Here is a 19603-nt window from a genome sequence, read left to right on the forward strand (position 1 = left end):
TATCTTTTATCTTTTTATATATTTTTATTCAGAAATGTTTATCTCAAATAAATGTTACTTTGTATAAATATTGGTAAAAAGTGAGTAAATAAGATGTAAACAGTGAGTAAATATATACTGGTTTCCCATTTTATATTGCTCTCCTATGCATGTTGTATTTATTGCGTTTTTATGTTCATTGTTTGCACCAATAACCAGAGCAAATTCCTTGTATGTGCGAACGTACTTGGCAATAAAATACTTCTGATTCTGATTCTGTTTGTAAAGAACGTCTGAAAACGTCTTCTCTCTCTCACCTGAAACACCGTCATGATCGCAGCAGCAAAAGTGTCGAAGTTGGTCGACGGAGTTCCATTTTCAAAGTTGAATCTGAAGAAGAAGTGAAACACGTTCACGGTTACAAACAAACGTATGCGAAGAAGGTGAACACTTGATATTAGATACAGAGGAAATGAGTTGGTGTTGATACTGACTGTCCTCCAAACAGCTGCATCCCCAACAAGGCAAAGACCACGATGAAGAGGAAGAGGAGGAAGAGCAAACTGACGATGGACTTCATGGAGTTCAGCAGTGACACCACCAGGTTTCGAAGAGGAGCCCAGTACCTGAGGAGGAGGGGGAGGAGGAGGAGGAGGAGGATGAAGGTTAGTGAGGCAGAGGAAACAAGCAGGAAAGACAGAAAGTGGGAAATGGACGAGCGAGACTTTACTTGGTGACTTTGAAGATGCGGAGCAGTCGCAGAGCTCGCAGCACGCTGATCCCGAAGGAGGTGCCCGGTTTGATCATGGCCCAAAACACCTCAAAGATGCTGCCCACAATGACCTGCAGACACACACACACACACACACACACACACACACACACACACACACACACACAACAGACACACACGGAAAACGTTGTTGTTAAGCCTCTGGTGGTGCACAGCGTCACAGTTATGTGGAACAAGGTATTTCACCAATATTTAAAATGGACCAATTTGGTCTTATTAGATTAGATTCCACTTTATTGTCATTGCACAGTACAAGTACTTATACATGAAATGCAGTTCAGCATCTAACCAGAAGTGCAAAAAAAATGCAGTAAAAGTGCAGAGTATTGTGCATATTTAAGTGAAAATGTAAATAAATAGGATCTGTACAGTAAGAAATATATATGGAATATTACAGTATTAACAGAAATTGTAAGATATAAGGACGATGAATACACTATGAGCAGGATACAAATATAAATATATATAAATATGAATACACTATAGGCGGGGTAATACAGTAGTAAAAAAGTAACAGTAGTGCAAATGTACAAATGTTCAAATGATCAGTGGTTGGAGGAGGGTGTGTGGCAATAAGAAGTATATGAGTATTGTGCATATTAAAGTGAAAGTGTAAATAAATAAGATCTGTACAGTAAGAAATATATGGAATATTACAGTTTTAACAGGAAGTGTAAGATATAGGGATTATAACACTTTTCCCAATCCCCTTATGGCTAAAAAAGGCGTAAATATTAAAGGTTGATCATATTTTCTACATGTGTCCAATGAGCGTTGGGTCCTCGATCCGCTCGCGTGTACGAGTCCACAGCTCAAATCATACTTACATAATAATAATAATAATAATAATAAAAACCCTTTATTGGTGCAGCTCAAAGTCCTTTAAAGACAATACAGACAAAAAAAACATTTATTTGGTTTGTGACATTACTGTTAACTGCATTGTTAATATTGAAATACTAAGACAGCTTATTTATATATATATATACATATCCAAATATGTTGTCATATAAATGGCAAGGAGGACACGTTCACATGTTTAAAAACTTTGATCCCAAATAAAACAATTCAGCCGCAGAGCTCCACCCTGCTGCATCGGGAGAGTTTGACCCGAGCGGCTGCCTGAACGCAGTCGGACGTGGAGACGCTTTATCAGGATCTGAGTCCCAGTGCGATGTGAAGTGAGCTGTCAGTAACAACGTCAGCCTGACAAATGAAAACACAGCTCCTGCACTTTGAGCCAGAAACCAACACGAAGCTGAATCTGCTCTGCGTCACTGTCGCAGGGCAACGGAAGAAAAATCTATTACTCAAATTTGTTGAGTGCGGATTTGTCATCAAGTCCTGATACTTACGAGCCGAATGTGTGTGTGTGTGTGTGTGTGTGTGTGTGTGAGTGTGTGTGTGTGTGTGTGTGTGTGAGTGTGTTCACTCACCACACAGTCGAAGCAGTTGAATGAGGAGTGGAGGTAGGGCTGGATGCCCAGACCATACATCTTGATACACATCTCGGACATGAACAGACCGAGGAAGATAAACTCTGCATAGACTGGAGGGAGGGAAGGACAAGTAGAGAGCGAGGAAAGGAAGGAGGGAGGAAAGGAAAGGAAAGGAGGGAGGGAGGGAGTGAGGGATGGAGAATGGGAGAATGGAAGGCAAGGGTTGAGATTTCGGAGGAAAGACGACAGTGGGAGTGAAAGATAACAAAGTGTGAAGAGAGGAAGGCAGAGAGAGAGAGAGAGAGTAGATTAGGACAGAAAGTGAGAGAGGAGGGGATGAAAAACAAAAGAGAAGAAGGCAAACGAGGGAGTCAGAGGAGTGGAAGTTGGATGAATGGACTCCATCAGCGGCTACAGCTTCATATGCTAATGACACTGGACACTGGCCAGGGACAATGAGCTGACTCTGTGTGTGTGTTTGTGTGTGTGTGTGTGTGTGTGTGTGTGTGTGTGTGTGTGTGTGTGTGTGTGTGTGTGTGTGTCTGCTCATGTCAACAGCAGCACGTCTGTGTCTTGAGTCACATTGAGAATGAAAATGCAAAGTGAGGCCAGAGCACGTCAGCAACCATTTTATTGGACTCGTGACTTATGACAGCTCCTAAAAAGTAAAGTGTCCCGCTCGCCCCCTGGTGATTGACGGCAGAACAGCTGATAAATCAAAAACCTCCACCATGTTAGCAGTTGGGACTAGGGTTGCAAAGGGGCGGAAAGTTTCCATGGGAAGTTAAGCTCGGGAATTTTGAAAAAAAAAAAATGAGCAAATTAAACGCTGAGCAATAAAAACATCATTCAAAACTCTATTTTAAAGATGTATGGAACGTTGAGTATTAAGCCTCCACTGTGCATTCTTCCATCACATGCACAGATAACTCCCAGCATCCTTCACTCTACAGCAGGGCTATTGAGGCCTGCTGTAGAGTGCAGGACTAGTCAGGTAAGTTTCCATGATATTACTGGGAAAATATATTAGCATGCTGATTGAGGATTGTTCATCTGTTCATCTAGACTATTCCCATTCATTTATCCATCAATTGTAAAATATGTTTACAGACGATTCCAATTGTTTGGCTAACTATTTATATCTCTGGCATTGCATTAGTGTTTTTTTACAAACTTTTTTCTCATCTTATTCTACAGAACAATGCCACGTGCACTCTCTCATGTGTGGAGACATTTCACCCCATCCAATGTAGAAGGAAAGGCTGTGTACATTTGCAAATACTGTGCAAAGACCTATGTTAAGAATGACACAACGATGCAGAAGCATATAGTCAAGTGCCCAAAGTTTCCTCAGGGCTCAAATCAGCCTATGACAAAACAAAATGTTTATATTTATGTCTGTATATGACAAGGTAAATACAGTTAGTATAAATTACCCACAACATTTCCAGTTTATTCCCGTATATTCCCATGGAAAGTTTCCAAGTTTGAATATTCCCGGAATTTTGCAACCCTAGTTGGGACTAAACTAAGAGAATATCTATCTGCCGATGTGTTTGTGTGTGTGTGTGTGCGCTCACTCACACAGGAAGTCGGACAGCATCTCCGGCTGGTTGTAGTGCACCGCAGCCACACACATGGTGTTGAGGCCCACCAGGCACAGGACGGTCCAATAGAACGTCTGCGTCTTCACGATCTTGCGGATGAAGAATCTCAGTCGTCGCTCCTTCTTGTTGTAGTTGGACCCGTCCTTACTGCTCTTGATACTGGAGCGGGCGAAACCTAACAGCGAGGGGGGGGGGGGTGTTAGGGAGTGTGAGTGACGGTTTGTTGCACAGGTCACAGGTCACAGGTCACAGGTCACAGCAGTGAAAGGGTTTTTTGTGTTTCTCTTACCGACGGCGTCTCCCATGTTGTCCTCGCCCTCCTCAGGGTTCAGCAGCTCCGTCTTGTTGTTTTTGGTTTTGATGGTCGGCCGTCGTCTCGTACCTGTCGCGAGTAGAAGAATGTTTTTGATCAAACTTTGTCACTTGCAGCTGCATCTTGCAAGAAATCCCTCAATAACACGAATAGGGGAAGAGATCCCGAAAACGCTAAACACACAACTGTAACAATCTGTTCAGTCTGTGTCTGTTTGGATTTCACTTCCTGTTTTATTTTGATGTCTGGTTTCTTGTGTCTTTTGTCTAGCTTTACTTCCTGTTGGTTTCCCCACACACCTGTACCTGTTTTGTCATTAAGCATTCCCTATCTATACCCTGTGTTTCCCCTCTGTGTGTACATGCTCTCCAGCGAATTCTTCCGTGTTTTGACTACCTGGTTTTTGGATTTACAACATTGGATTTCTGCCTGTTCCCTGTATGGACTTGTTACCTTTGGACTACTTAAGTAAAGTTTTATTTGATACTTTATTTTTCTGTCTCAGGAGCTTTCTTTGCAACTGAGTCCCTGCCTAGTTCAGGATTGTCACAACAACGACCCAAACCAGCACAATAGAAGTTCTGCTCATGACAAAAACAACAAGATTACACACACATGTATAAACGGATCACCCTGGGGTCAGGGAAGAACCCCGTTGCATGTTGGGATATTTCCTGACCAGGGGGCGGATTCTCACTTTCTTTAACATTGAGATCGACAGGAGATTGGACTGTTGCCGTAGTAACCTAGTTAGCACCGTCTCTTCTTCTCTGCATCACACATACACACAACTCAAATTGGAGGAAGGTCAATACCATCAAAGTTCACTGTGGTGTCGTCCTCGGCCAGAATCACCTCCTCTGTAGGAAGGAAAGAAAACAGTGTGTCAGCACGCTGTGTGAGGTGTGTGTTTCTTTGTTTATTTAGAAGGATCCCCATTAGCTCCTCCCTAAGACAGAGCTACTTTTAGTGGGGTCCACTTTGAAGACATACAGACAGATATCAAACATTTAAAACATACATTACAGTACCACTATCAAACATTTAAAACATACGTTAAATAAGTAATAACAAAAGTTAAAATACATTAAATAATGATCATACAATTATAGGTTACAGATATCAAAAATAAGTTAGTGGTTATGCAGTTTTACCTTTGTCATGATATCAAACACTGATAGGTAATTCCATAGAAGCGAAAACATCAAACCATGTAAGAGAATACTACACATTCATGTACAGTACATCACCATCTAGTGTCACAAGTATGTTGTACCCAAGTGTCTCATTATTTGCTTTTTGAACATACATTTACGTGTCACGTTTATAATTTCTGTTGGTTCCATGACTTCATGGCTCTGTATCCCACAGTGCGTTTAAGAAAATTGGTTTTAGCTCTGGGGAGAGAAAACCTTCCTTCTGTTGCTCGTCTAGTGGCGTAGTTATGTGAGGCTACATTTTTATTTAGTTGCCTATACTGATCTGCTGGTGTTTTAGACTGCAAGAGGCGCCATGTTGATAAAACATGGCGCCTCTTGTGTGTATGTGTGTGTGGACTCAGGGACCGGAGTGGGGGGGGGGGCACCGACCTGCTTTGCAGATCCACTCCAGGTATCCGTTCAGCTCTCTCTCGATCTGCTGCTGTCGCCTCAGCTTCAGGAACTCGCTCCTGTTCTCCACCCGCTCTCTCTCTTTGGCAAATTCACTGTGGGAGACAATTGTCAGTTTTTCTACATTTTCTATTTAATATTTCCCCAAAAAATATAGATTATGCAATAATGTAGAATAAATGAGGATGTACAATAAGGGTTGCAAAGGGGCGGAAAGTTTCCATGGGAAGTTTAGCTCGGGAATTTGGGGAATTTTGAAAAAAAAAAAAAATACGCAAATTAAACGCTGAGCAATAAAAACATCATTCATAACTCATCTTAATCTAAAGAACAATGCCACGTGCACTCTCTCATGTGTGGAGACATTTCAGCCCATCCAATGTAGAAGGAAAGGCTGTGTACATTTGCAAATACTGTGCAAAGACCTATGTTTCTTACTCTTGCTGAGGGTTAAGGACAGAGGATGTCACACAATGTTAAAGCCCTATGAGACGAATTGTTATTTGTGAATGTGGGCTATACAAATAAAACTTGATTGATTGATTGATTGATTGATGTTAAGAATGACACAACGATGCAGAAGCATATAGTCAAGTGCCCAAAGTTTCCTCAGGGCTCAAATCAGCCTTTGACAAAACAAAATGTTTATATTTATGTCTGTATATGACAAGGTAAATACACTTAGTATAAATTACCCACAACATTTCCAGTTTATTCCCGTTAATTCCCGTATATTCCCGTTTATTCCTGTTAATTCCCGTATATTCCCGTTAATTCCCGTTAATTCCCATGGAAAGTGTCCAACTTTGAATATTCCCGGAATTTTGCAACCCTATGTACAATACGTATTAGAGCTTTTAGTGAGGTGAACATGTGATGAGGAGCGTACCCTGAGAGCACGCCCAGCACCAGGTTGAGCATGAAGAAGGAGCCGATGATGATGAGGGGGATGTAGTACAGCCAGTTCCAGGCGCTGCCCTCCACATCGTTACTCTGCACAGACACACACACACACACCAGTTAGGACACTTTCATTAACACATACAAATCTCTATGTTCTGTTACCAGACCGGACAAATCAAAAACACCGCAACTGTTCCTGAACTGCATAAGATCAGAGGAGAAGTGAAATGTTTGCCGGTTCAGAAATGACCCTCTCCCGAACCTTAAGCCTGACCCGGGTGCAGGAGCGTGGGGGGGGTGGGGGTGCACATCATGTTCTGTGTCATTACTTTGCTTTCACAGACATCGATTGCACCGACGTGTCTGTGAGACGCAGCGACACTGTGTCACTTCCTCCTTTCACCAAACAAACCCAGCCGACAATCAGAGGAATCAGGTTGCCGGGGGGGGGATATCGTGTTTCTGTGACCCGTGTAATTCTCTAATGGAACTATCAGCTGATTATTATCTGCTGCTGCAGAGCTGCGTGCACGGGTTCGGTTCTCATACTGCACGGCACCCTGAGAGCCGCTCGTTCTCTATTAAACTTTCATTGGTTTCCCTCCGACTGCCTGTGTGAGTCGGCCTCCATCCATCAGAAGAGATGTTAAATATAGAGCGAGACGGGAATAGAGAGAGGAAGAGAGGGAGGCGGCGGAGAGAGAGGGAGAGCGACAGCGAAGGCTGGCGAAGGACAGATGAGAAGACGGATAAAGAAAGAAGAATAATAAAGAGAGAGAGAGAGAGCGTCTCGAAGACAAATAAATGGTGTTTTACGCCTCATTTAGCTGAATGAAACCTCCACAAGTCCTTGAGCTAAACACAGGTTGGGATTTTACAGACAGCCACAAACCCAGGAAAATCATATTTTGCTTCTTCATTACAACAAATATCAAGAAGTACTGTACAGTAAAATGTACAGTAAGTTCAAGTTCTGTGCTCAACATACTGGAGATTATTTATTGATACGGTGTCTACTGTGTGACCAAGATATTCAAACAGTGTAAGAGTATTTACTTGTATAACATCTAAAAAGTGTTCAGATAGATAGAGAGATAGATAGATAGATAGATAGATAGATAGATAGATAGATAGATAGATAGATAGATAGATAGATAGATAGATAGATAGATAGATAGATAGATAGATAGATAGATAGATAGATAGATAGATAGATAGATAGATAGATAGATAGATAGATAGATAGATAGATAGATAGATAGATAGATAGATAGATTTTTCATCCCCGAAGGGAAAATTTAGTCGTCATAGCAGCCGGTATATTTGAATACAATACAATACAATACAATACAATAGAATAAAATAAAAAATATTGAGGTAGAAAGAATAAAAACAGAAACACAAGATAAATAGGTAGATAAGGTGCAGTGGCAAGATGATGGTAATAGTACTGATGATATGATGGTAATGTTATTGTTAGACAGTATATAAAAGTAGTACAGTATATATAGTATATAATATAACATAATATATATTTATATATGATAGTAATTATACCAATATAATAGCAGTATATAGTAATAATGGCAGCAACAGTATATATAATAATAATAGTAAATATAATAATAATAACATGTACACATGTATAAATATGTGTTTAAACCTTCACGTTCAGGTGAATATGTGAGTAAACAGGTCCTTCCTTCCCGCTGCTGTCAGACTGTATAACCAGCTGTGACCCCATTAACACACAACACAATATTTGCAATTTAATTTATTTAATTATTTAATTTAATTATCTAATTATTTAATTGTATTGTTCAGTTGTTCTACTACTTACTATTTATTTGCTTATTTGACTGTTTGACTGTTTTTCTTTTTGCTCATTGTTGTTTTTTGTTTCTTACTTTGTTGTTTTGCTCTTTCGTTTGTTCTTGTTGCACTGTGCCTGCGCTGCTGATGTAAAACCCTCAAATTTCCCCACTGTGGGACTAATAAAGGATTCTATCTATCTATCTATCTATAACCGTCTGGTTAACATTAGTGATCTGGTATCAACAGGATTCAAACTACAGTCGTGTAGAACTCACGTAGTACAGCATCTCTGTCCATCCCTCCATGGTGATGCACTGGAAGACGGTGAGCACGGCAAACAGGATGTTGTCGAACTGCGTGATGCCGTAGTTGGGTCCGATCCAGCCGCCTTTACACTTCGTGCCGTTCGGACACAACCGGGACGGCAACGCTTCGCCACACGGCAACTCGTCCACCACCTCGCCTGGTCGGAGAGAGAGAGAGAGAGAGAGAGACGGAGAGAAGGAAAGATCCGCGATTTAAAACCAAGTAAAACGGTTCAAATACATTTTTGACGAGACAAACCGTTGTGTTTGATCTAAAAGCTGTTTTTGGAGATAAAACCTGCTGTTTTAATTTAATAATGGCGGCATTCCACTTTGGCGTGCCAGTTCCAGGGCTGTGGTGCATATTTAAAACAGCAGAACTATGAAAAAAATCTGTGTTCCCATTGAACCACATGATAAGTTAGGATAGGATGAGATAAAACAGATATTACAGCAGCAAGGGTCAAAAATAGGCGTCAGTGAGTAATAATACGTATCTTGCAGTACTTAAGTGTAAGGATATATATAAAATATAGGTAAATATGAATTGAACAGTTTGACAGTGAGTCAGCAAGCACGTTACCAGGAACCTGAATGTCCCATCTGCGAACATGGAGGAGGCAGGCTGTATGACACTTACTGCAGCCAGCCACAGAATCAGATAACTTGGCTTCACTTTTGGGAGCGGACGTGGCCTCCATCTTTCTTTGAAAATTTTTAAAGATAAAAAAAGTATATTTTCCGTCTTTTTATTTCACCTGTGAATTCATCGTAGCAGGTGGTGTGGAACTTCCCCATGTAGAACTCCAGGCCGATGATGGCGAACATGAGGATGGCCACGAACAGCAGCAGGCCGATCTGCAGCAGGGGGATCATGGCCTTCATAATGGACTTGAGCACCACCTGCAGGCCTGGAGGACACAGCGCAAAACAAAGAGTCAGGACAGTGTTGCTGGGGCTTCAATCAAAAAGAACTAAGTGGACAGTGAATAACCAGCAACTGGATTAATGTGTTTATAGATAAACTGTAGTAACTGTGTAGCTGATATCAACAAAACCCTTGTTTAACAGCGTTTTCCAGTTGTCGCAAATTGTGTTATTTGTTTCAGTGTTTCACGTCATATGTTGCAGTCGGAAGGAGAGAGACACAGTTTGTATGGAAGCGACTATCGTCATTGCTCAAACACTTACTGGGAATCCCAGACACCAGTTTCAGAGGTCGCAGCACTCTGACGGCTCGTAGCGTCCTCAGGTCGAGCTGAGACCCCACCGAGGACAAAATACTGCAGGGAGAGAGAGGGAGGGAGGGAGAGAGAGAGGGAGAGAGAGAGAGAGAGGGAGGGAAAATTATTGTATCGTCAAAAACAGTCTTTTAAGACACACCCGCGTTCTGTTTATTGAACACTGACTCGTTCACTCTGCTGAGCAAAGACAAATTAACGTGTCCACACCATCATCACCTGCAGAGGCCAGGTCACAGATCACATGAACATCAGTCCAATAAACGTTTCCACATTTTTCATCAAGATCAATGATTTATTCTCTGAGAAATAAATTAAATTAATAATCTAGCAGGAATTGAAGCAGGCAGTCAGAAAGTGACTGAGTATTTATCTGAGGACACTTCAAGCTTCCTGTGGTTCCACCTTAAACAAACAGATTCTTTCTGCTGATGAGCGGTTTGCGTCCGAAGCTGCAGAACAATCGAGGAAATAGAACACGAATGGAGATTAAATATGAAGAAATACTGTTTGAATTTGTTACGTGTTTGAACGAACTCCACGATTAATTAATTCAGGATTTTGCACCTAATTACATGTGCTACTGTAACTAGGTTTAAAATGAACAATTATAACAGGAGTGATTAAGTCACTAACTCACGAACAGTCAGTTGGCTCCCACAGCACAAACCTGGCAGTTCTGACAGCTCTGTGTGTGTGTGTGTGTGTGTGTGTGTGTGTGTGTGTGTGTGTGTGTGTGTGTGTGTGTGTGTGTGTGTGTGTGTGTGTGCATGTACGTGTGTGAAGTCAGTTAGAGACAGGTTGGAAATTTCCATGCTCTGTCTCATACGGGGGCGGAAGGCAGGGTCTGTCCAACAGGAAGGAGGGAGGGGAGTGTGGGGGCGTAGAGAGGGGATGCTCCGAGGAGGAGAGAGAGAGAGAGATGGAGAGATCAAGAGAGGGATAGAGAGAGAGAGAGAGAGAGAGAGAGGGAGAGGCCAGGGGGAGGAGCACAGTACGTGGGCGGACTTTGACCTGAGATCAGAGGCATTCAAAATCAAAACCACTATTGATGTTAAAAAAAAATAAAGGTCTATTTTACACAGAATGACCTTTGACCTGGTTCCTCAGAGCTCTGCAGGAGTCACATGTTCCTCTCGCAGGTCCCAGACTAACAAACACAGCTTTGCCTGGGACTGTACCATCACAGAGACGCCACGAGGGGAATCTCAATGCCGACTCGTTTGGTTTAATCCGGAATCTGTCTTTATAATACACCTGCGCTGTTTGCATCTGATCTTCATCTTCATCACACAAAACCTGGACCATGCAGACAAGTTCACCTCATCCAGCAGGATGCACAATCAATACCACTTCCTATTTTCAACAATAAAAAGGTATTTGCAGGTGTTTGCAGGAGGTGGCAGGAGAAAACGAAGCACGAAGATAAAGAAAAAGGTGAAAAATATCCAGAGAGAAAAGTTCATCTAAATTAAGAATTTCTGTTAAATTCAGCCTCCTCCATCGTCCTCCGTCCTGTTCCTGCTCCGTCCTCCCTCCTCCTCCTCCCCATCATCATCACCCTCTCTCTCCAGGTCGGCTGCTAATCCCAGTAAGAGGACATTTATTAACCGACACCGTACCGGCAGCCAAGCCCCTCATTCCCTCAATGGCTTTTTAACTGCCAGAGCTGGAGGCCGCGCTGCAGAATCACTGGACATCAGCAAAATAAGCAAACAGCCTGAGGTCCAGCTCGGATCCTCACGGAGAGATCACGTCTCTGTGTGAAGAGCACGGCACTTACGTGTGATGTTAAATCTACGTATTTGAATGGAGGGAATCTTGCAGTTTTCATTTGTAATTTTGACTCTTGTTTCTATGTCTTATGATCTTCCACCGGAGCCATCAAGGCTTCGGACGATCATTTGGATTTATGCACGGATGAGAAGACGGATGACGCAAAAGAGCAAAGGGTCTGTTTAGATATCTCGAATCTCATCCTCCGCCCTTCGTCCTGTTTGTTTTCGTACCATTTCCCCGCTTCTGTTTTTTTTCTTCCTTCCTCGTGTACATTTCATTCGAAGGCGAACGCAGAGATTCAGGATTCATCCGTGCGAGACGGCAACTGTCCGCTGCTGCCAGACAACCCGAAACCTCCAGGATGCAGTCACCCCTGGCAACGGCTGAACCTGCTCACAGTGCGTGAAGGTGGCCAGTAGAGGGAGCAGCGAGCGGTGGGTGACGGGGATGGAGGGATGATAGAATAAATATTAGAACAGGAACATGAGCGTGAAGAGAGAGAGAGAGATAGGGCAGGTACAAGTCAACAGAAAGGAGATAAAGTGCTGCAGAAACAGGGAATATGATTATCTATTATTTATGTGATTAGATTTTCATTGTTCTATTTTATAACTTGGATTTAGTATCATCCTGACATCTGCTTTAAACTTTTAAGAGTGGAAATAGGTTCATGGGGCCTGAAGACGGCGCTCTGTGACTTTAAATAAACTCCACTTTGTTTATCTTTTATCTTTTAAAGCAGAGTTCACGTAGCCTTTATCGTTGCAAGATAATAATAAATAAATAAATTGTCTTTATGAAATAATGATTGTCTACTGTCCTTGTTGAAGAGAAACATTGGAAGATCCAATGATCAGGAGGAGAATAGATACAAGTTTCTGTTATTCAATAAGGTTTCGTCCAAAGGTTTTAACCTCCGAGATTATGACTAATAAATGAAGCAAAAATGCAAAAAACATGACAATTGCAACGAATAAATTCAAATAGAATCACCGCGGCCGTGAGGATGATCCCAACTACAAGATTTATCTTTTGACAAGGCAGAGAAAGACGAGGAGAGTTCCACTGCCTCAAAGTAGCAATTATATCAACCAATAACGAGTGGGGAATTGGTCCATTGATCCAATCAGAGCGAGCAGGTAACATTATACCCCGCCTCCTGCAGTGACAGCACTCAGTAGTGAGAAAGTAATAAGTAAATGTGGTAGTTTTAGTTATTTGTACTTTTGCTTTTGCAAAATGTTCGAGTTCTTCCCCGACAACTGTTTGCAGCAATTACAATCCAACTCTGTGACTGGATAACAATCTATGTGAATTGCTGCTGCTAAAGATTAACTGTAATATTTTACATTAAATCCTGGTCTTGAGCTCCTGTTGCAGGTTCCATTGTTTCTCTGGAACTCGACTCGTCATCCTTTGACTGACAGGAACTCTACAAACACAGGAGACGGCTCGGGAGGCGAGAGGAAACTCGATGAAACACCGAGACACCGAGAGGGAAGAGACGCAGCGTCCCCGGAGAGACAGAGAGGGAGGGAGAGTGAGCAGATTGAAAGAGAGTGATGGTCCTGTGTGTCGGAAGTGTGAGATTCAACTGTCGAGGGGGGGGGGGGGGGGGATGAGAGACCCCAAAGAAAAGAGAGGAGGAGAGTTTTATCTGCAGAGGGAGAAGGTGTTTGGACGGTGATGACAGAGGCTCTCACTGCTGGGAAACACCTAACATGAGCCTGTAAAGCACACACACACACACACACACACACACACACACACACACACACACACACACACACACACACACACACACACATACACACACTTTAAGCACTTTTAACAGTATGTATGCTGTATGAAATTAATGGTCAAGATGGAATAGAAGGTGTTTCCTTCTCAATTCAATCACCGCAAATCACTGAATCACACATCGTTCCGTCTGTGGGATGCGAGTGCGAAACCCAAAGAAAAAAGGCAATTTGTATTGTTTATGGTTAGTCCCATTAATATCAACTGAAACATTTAAATTCATCATCCCAGTTAAATTTTATTTTTATTCTTAAAATCGCCTACGGCCTTACTTTTTAAATCAAGATTCATGAATGATTATCTGAGAACCACATCGTTCAATGTTAAAGTAAAAGAATGAAAAAACCTGCATTTGTATCTTCCTGACTCAGCACATCCCTCCACCAGGTTTCATATTAATCTGTTCTGTAGTTTTTTGCGTAATCTTGTATCGAACCAGTAACACAAACCAGCAGGGGGGGAGGGATTAGATAGAACCTCTGTGACGGAGGTTATCAGGAAACTATCAAATCATCACACGTGCGTTTGTCGAGTTTCCACAAAACAACTTAATGTTAAATGTTCTCACACGGCAACAAAAGAGCTAAACATCTAAATTTTAGAAAGTCTGTGACCACGCAAATATATATTTTTAATTTAAACCAGTTCAGTGTTGAAGACAAACTGGTAATAATTCCTGAAACACAGCCAGCGTAATGACATCTGTAATTAATGATGCTCTCTCCTCTAGTCTTGATCCGATATCACTGGTTATTTATTCATAACTTTTTAGCGATTGTTGAAATGAACATGAATTGATTTCTTCCATCATGTGATTTCACTGCTGATGTTACGATCTGAGTTTCAAACCATCGACAGAAATCACGTGACGCCGATTTCACGACGCCGATGATCTCCGTCCCCCGATGATGACGGAGATCTCGGAGGTCACTCTCCACCTTCGCTTCGCTCGGTCTTCCCCCCCCGGTTCGTGGCATTGCCATGGCAACCGGCAATTCCTCTCTTTGCCGAGTCTCCACGGTTACCGACCTGCTCTCATTCATAAGTGTTGCCAGGGCAACGCAGCGCCGGCTCATTGATGGAATCTCGGCATTGCCGCAGCAACGGGGATGAGAAGTCTCCCAGCGATTGTTTTTCAACCCCTCCGAACCCCTGCATCCACACACACACACACACACACACACACACACACACACACACACACACACACACACACACACACACACACACACACACACACACACACACACACTATCCTTACCTACCCCCTCCCACCTTGTTCTAATAGCAGCTCCTGTGCATGGTGAGTACAGTACAGTACGTTCACATCAGCAAAGGTTGCATGCAGACACAAACACACACTCACCAAATGCATCATTTTACCGCATACAAACACAGACACACACACACACACATCAGATCTACATGTGTGTATATGTGCATCCTCTGCACACTTACACAGTGCACGATGCAGCGCAGCCCAGGTATGAATGACCTACTTTCTCTGCTGCTGCTTTTGTGTTCAACACTGAAGTTGTTGTGTTAGCGGTACACACAAACACCAAATCCCCACATACACACACAAACACATAGAGTCACATGTAAGTGTTGGGAAGTTGCAGTCAAATCTTAAACCAGTGATTTCGGGCTGTTCTTTGGAGCATTTCGATTTGTTGGATTTCTGAACGATTGTTTGTCCCACTGACCAAGCGCCCCCTGGTGGTGAGGTAACTGTGTTATGCGGTAAACTAAATAACTAGAAGGCTAATAAGAACACAAACCTCCACCAAGGCCAGTGTTTCCCATGAATGATCTAGACAGTGGATCAAAATTTTCTTCTGACTTGGTGTGTGCGGTAAAATGTGTCGTCTGTTGTCGTGCTACACCGAGCTACGGTGGTACGTAACGTTTTTACCATCCACACAGTTACACGATGCAATACAGTGGTCTCTCTCACAGACAAACAGCTATGAAAACTGTAATAATAAGCAAAACATTACCTAAGGTCCATTTCTCTCACAGATGATACTTTAGTGTATTTGAAGCCACAGACACACAACTGACCTGTAGAGACCCTGTGTGTTAATTCACGAGTGTGTTGTGTGTAATGTGTTCCTTCACCGTGTGGCTTCTTGGTCCTTTTGTCTTTTGCCAAAACCCACAACATGCAAAAGACTGGGACCAGTTCCAGCCAGTGACATGTGCATGAGCTATATATGTAGAGTGTGTGTGTGTGTGTGTGTGTGTGTGTGTGTGTGTACAAGTATACACGCACGTGGTGTATGTGTGTATTGTGTGGTAATAGTGTGGGAGTGCCATGTGTCATCCCAGTGTGAGCTCCTGTCCCCTTAGTGTCTCCCACTGAGCCCTCATCCCCCTCCCTGACAGACACACACACAGACACACACACACACACACACACACACAGACACACAAACACAAACCTGACGGACAATGTTACACAGCTGAAGCATTTGAACAATATGTTCAGACATTGAAGGTGACAACATCCGGGAAATTGGTCGACAAAATATCAAAATAAGGACCCAGGACGTTTTGGTTTGGTCCACGTGCAATCTGCTAACATGGAGGAGGCGGGGCTTATGACCTGTGCTCCACCCACCAGGGGGCGCTCCGTCTTTATATAAAGTCGATGGTTTCACAGAATTAAGTTAGTTTGGGGACACACATGTTAGAGATGATGCACTGAGGGATTTGTGTTGTTGACTGCTGGTACTGAAAGTAATCGAGTACTTTACATCCTGTCCTATGTGTGTGGTACAGAGTGGGGGGGGCGTGGGGGGGGTAAATCAAGGCGGGAAAACAAAACGATCTTCCTCTCCTTCACCCCGACCCTGTTCTCTGCTGCGGCCACGGGACGTTAAGCAGCACTTTATGACTGTTATGTCACCGCTCACCCCCCCGACCTCCTCCGCCAAGGTATGCCCCAGTCGCTTCACCTTAATGGGAGGAGTCTATCTGCTGGTTTCAGAGGGGACGTTAGGAGATAACCTGGGGGGAGGTGAGCCGGGAGGGTACTGCCGGGGGTGTTTCTTCCTCCCTCTCTCGCACTTCATCAAATCCACATGTTTTTTTTCTCCTCTCTCCGCTCGAGCGTCTCTTTTCATCCCTCGTTCCACCGCCCGTCTTTTCCAGCTCTCTCTCTCTCCGTCTCCTCGCCGCTGAAGCTGTCGCTGGCAGCGGCGGGATGGAAGCACTCTCATTCTGACCGCATTCTCCATCCTCATCTCCCTCTTCCTCCGCCGTTCCCTCTCTTCGTTTTCTCGCTCACACATTACTGCTGATCTCAGCAGAGTGCTACCACTCAGCTGATGGACTCGCTCCACCTCCTCCACCCCCAACCCAACTCCCTTATTTTCCCTTCATCCCTTTTTCTCTCCCTCAAGCTGCTGCTGCTGCCTCCCTCTCTCGGTGCTTCTGCCCTCCTCTCGTTCGACATCATGCATGATCAGATGGAGGACGGAGGAAGAGGGAGTCTCTTTCCTTCTGCCTCCTGTTCTCTCCATCCGTCCACCCCCTTGTCCTTTAATCACATATATGTTTTATTAACCTTCATTTGCCTGGCGGAGGTTTTCTGTGTCTTTAGCAAACGCTCTCTGGCCACTGGAGGGTGTCGGAGCGTAGATCTTCTCCATCTCCATCCACACGACTTTCATTATACAAGAGATCTCTGACACAAATGACTACAAACGCACAAACAAGCACGCAAGACCACAATGAGGCGACAAAGTCTACATCAACGATCCGTCAAATACCAGAGAAGAACGCTGTCCGAGGAACACTGGGCGAGGCCGGCGCCTGTGAACGTCGGAAACGAGAAGCAGAGATGCTAAATTTAAACTTGCCCGACAAACATAGTCAAACCGGTGTGTTGTCGTTGTGTTGTTAAACTTTGGAAGGTGTTTGGAACACTTGCAACCCATTTCAGAGTCGCACGGAATTTCAGGATCAAGGATCAAGCAGACGCTCCTTCATTCTGTATTTGCACATTGTCACAGCTCATGTTGGATGTGTAGTTTCACCCCGTGACATCCCTCCTCCGTCCTTCCCTCCGTCCACTCGTCTGTTTTCCTCTCTCCAGTTTATCTACATCACTCGTTTCTGTGTCTCATCGTCTTCCAGTTTTCCCGTCGACCAGTCGCCTCCTCGCGGCCCGTGCCAGGCGGCTGATTGGCCCACCTGTCCCTCCGTCTCCTGCCAGCGTGACTCTTGGAGCTCTCGAGCGTACGGCGTCTGGACTTCTGCGTCCTCGTGTGTGTCTTTCCTCTCCGTGTGTCGGTGGGTGTTGGCACTTATACAACATGTCGTGCAGCTTTATGTTGAATGTGTGTATTGAATGGTTTTTATTTTGGTTTCCGTGGAGGCTTGGCAGTTTTTTTTGGGCTGCAAATTAATGTAATTCGAGTACCCTCAACTAACCCTAACTTCAAACTGATATTTTAAAGCTGCATTAATCAAAAATGTATTAACAAGAGATGTAAACATGAAACGTGCCAGGGGTCACTGGTGACACATCCAGGCAAAACGTCTCGCCTTTTTCCAAAATAGATGGTGGAGACCAAAACAGAGATATTGGACGAGACATAAATACAACGTGATGGAGCCTTTGCCAATTTAAAGTTTAACTTCACCCCAAGTTTTGGCTGGAGTGCCTTTCCAATAAAATAAAATCCCTTAAGGACGCACATTATAAACACACACACAGACACACACACACAAACACACACACACACACACACACACACACACACAGTTGACGCCACACAAAAAGCAACTCAAAAGGAGACTCGAGCAGGACGATGCTTGTCCATCTGTGGGTGCGATAGAGAACCAACTTTATCACGCTGCTGCTTCCACTTTGTGTGTCTGTAGGTGTGTGTTTGTGTCTGTGACTCTATTTCTGTTCACAAGGGTGTGTGGGTGCACAATTCACCACACACTGAGGGAGGCTTTTGGTAAAATGATAAAAAAAACAACTAGATTTTGCCTAAAAGGACAGGATGACGACTCTATTGCACAATTCTTTTCAAAGGGCCAGTTTTATACACACACACACACACACACACACACACACACACACACACACACAGACACACACACACACCTAGAGACACAAACCTTTTGTCTCATTCACATCTTCCACAAGATAAACCAGAAACTCTTCTTCTATCAACCTCTGAGGTGTAAGCTTGGTTTTAAACTACGAGGAAGCTTTGAACCAAAAATCAAAACGAGACGCCCTGTTCAGGACTCAGAGTATTATTAAACAAAAGGACATGATGATACCTGTGTGTGTGTGTGTGTCTGTGTGTGTGTGTGTGTGTGTGTGTGTGTGTGTGTGTGTGTGTGTGTGTCCACGCAGCAGCCTGCAGGGCACAGAGTTGGAGGGTATAGCAGAACGTATAGGAGAGTGATGAGCCTGTAAATGACTGCAGAGCAATAATGATAATGGAAGTGATGGCAAAGGGACAATTTTCAACCAGGTACTCTCCCTCCCTCTCTCCCTCCCTCTCTCCCTCCCTCCCTCACTCCCTCCCTCTCTCCCTCCCTTCCTCCGACCTCATTTTTCTCTCCCTGCCGAACTTCATTTCCTCTCACACTGTCCGTACACTTATTTCCTCGGAGGAGTCACTGTACTGACTCCTCCACCTGCGCGTACCAATTCTTAATGCTTGATTAAATTTCGATCTGGTGCCGCCGAGTGACCTGATTCGAGCAAAACCGAGCTGATGTTCGATTCATTTCTTTTCCCCTCAGCCCTGCAGGTCTGTGTCGATACGACGGGATGAATATCTCCTGTTTCTCGTATTCGGTCTCGTTTCTGACGCAGATCTCGGCCGGTCGTCGTCGTCCGTGCAGTGACGCAGACTTCTGATGTCATCTGGTATCTTTGCCAGTGTGGTATATTCAGCTAAATAGATCCTTTAACCTGGGTATAGACCAGAGTCACATGTTGAAGCATGCAGCCCTCATCTTTAGATTAGATTCATCGTTAGTT

General features: G+C 43.7%; 1 protein-coding gene across 1 annotated transcript in view; it reads right to left on the bottom strand.

Annotated features, from left to right (window-relative positions):
• Window positions 1-19603, bottom strand: part of cacna1ab (calcium channel, voltage-dependent, P/Q type, alpha 1A subunit, b) — a 115492-nt gene that overhangs the window by 66649 nt on the left and 29240 nt on the right. The window contains exons 4-15 of the mRNA XM_061087939.1: window positions 9956-10047; window positions 9523-9675; window positions 8735-8922; window positions 6631-6734; window positions 5721-5836; window positions 4947-4991; window positions 4108-4200; window positions 3796-3993; window positions 2209-2321; window positions 710-822; window positions 474-605; window positions 297-369 (exon numbers count right to left, since the gene is read on the bottom strand). Coding sequence (XP_060943922.1) covers window positions 297-369; window positions 474-605; window positions 710-822; window positions 2209-2321; window positions 3796-3993; window positions 4108-4200; window positions 4947-4991; window positions 5721-5836; window positions 6631-6734; window positions 8735-8922; window positions 9523-9675; window positions 9956-10047 — 1420 coding nt within the window. The remainder of the gene's footprint in view (window positions 1-296; window positions 370-473; window positions 606-709; window positions 823-2208; window positions 2322-3795; window positions 3994-4107; window positions 4201-4946; window positions 4992-5720; window positions 5837-6630; window positions 6735-8734; window positions 8923-9522; window positions 9676-9955; window positions 10048-19603) is intronic.

The sequence above is a fragment of the Limanda limanda genome, chromosome 2 (genome assembly GCF_963576545.1).
Source record: "Limanda limanda chromosome 2, fLimLim1.1, whole genome shotgun sequence".
Lineage (NCBI taxonomy): Eukaryota > Metazoa > Chordata > Actinopteri > Pleuronectiformes > Pleuronectidae > Limanda > Limanda limanda.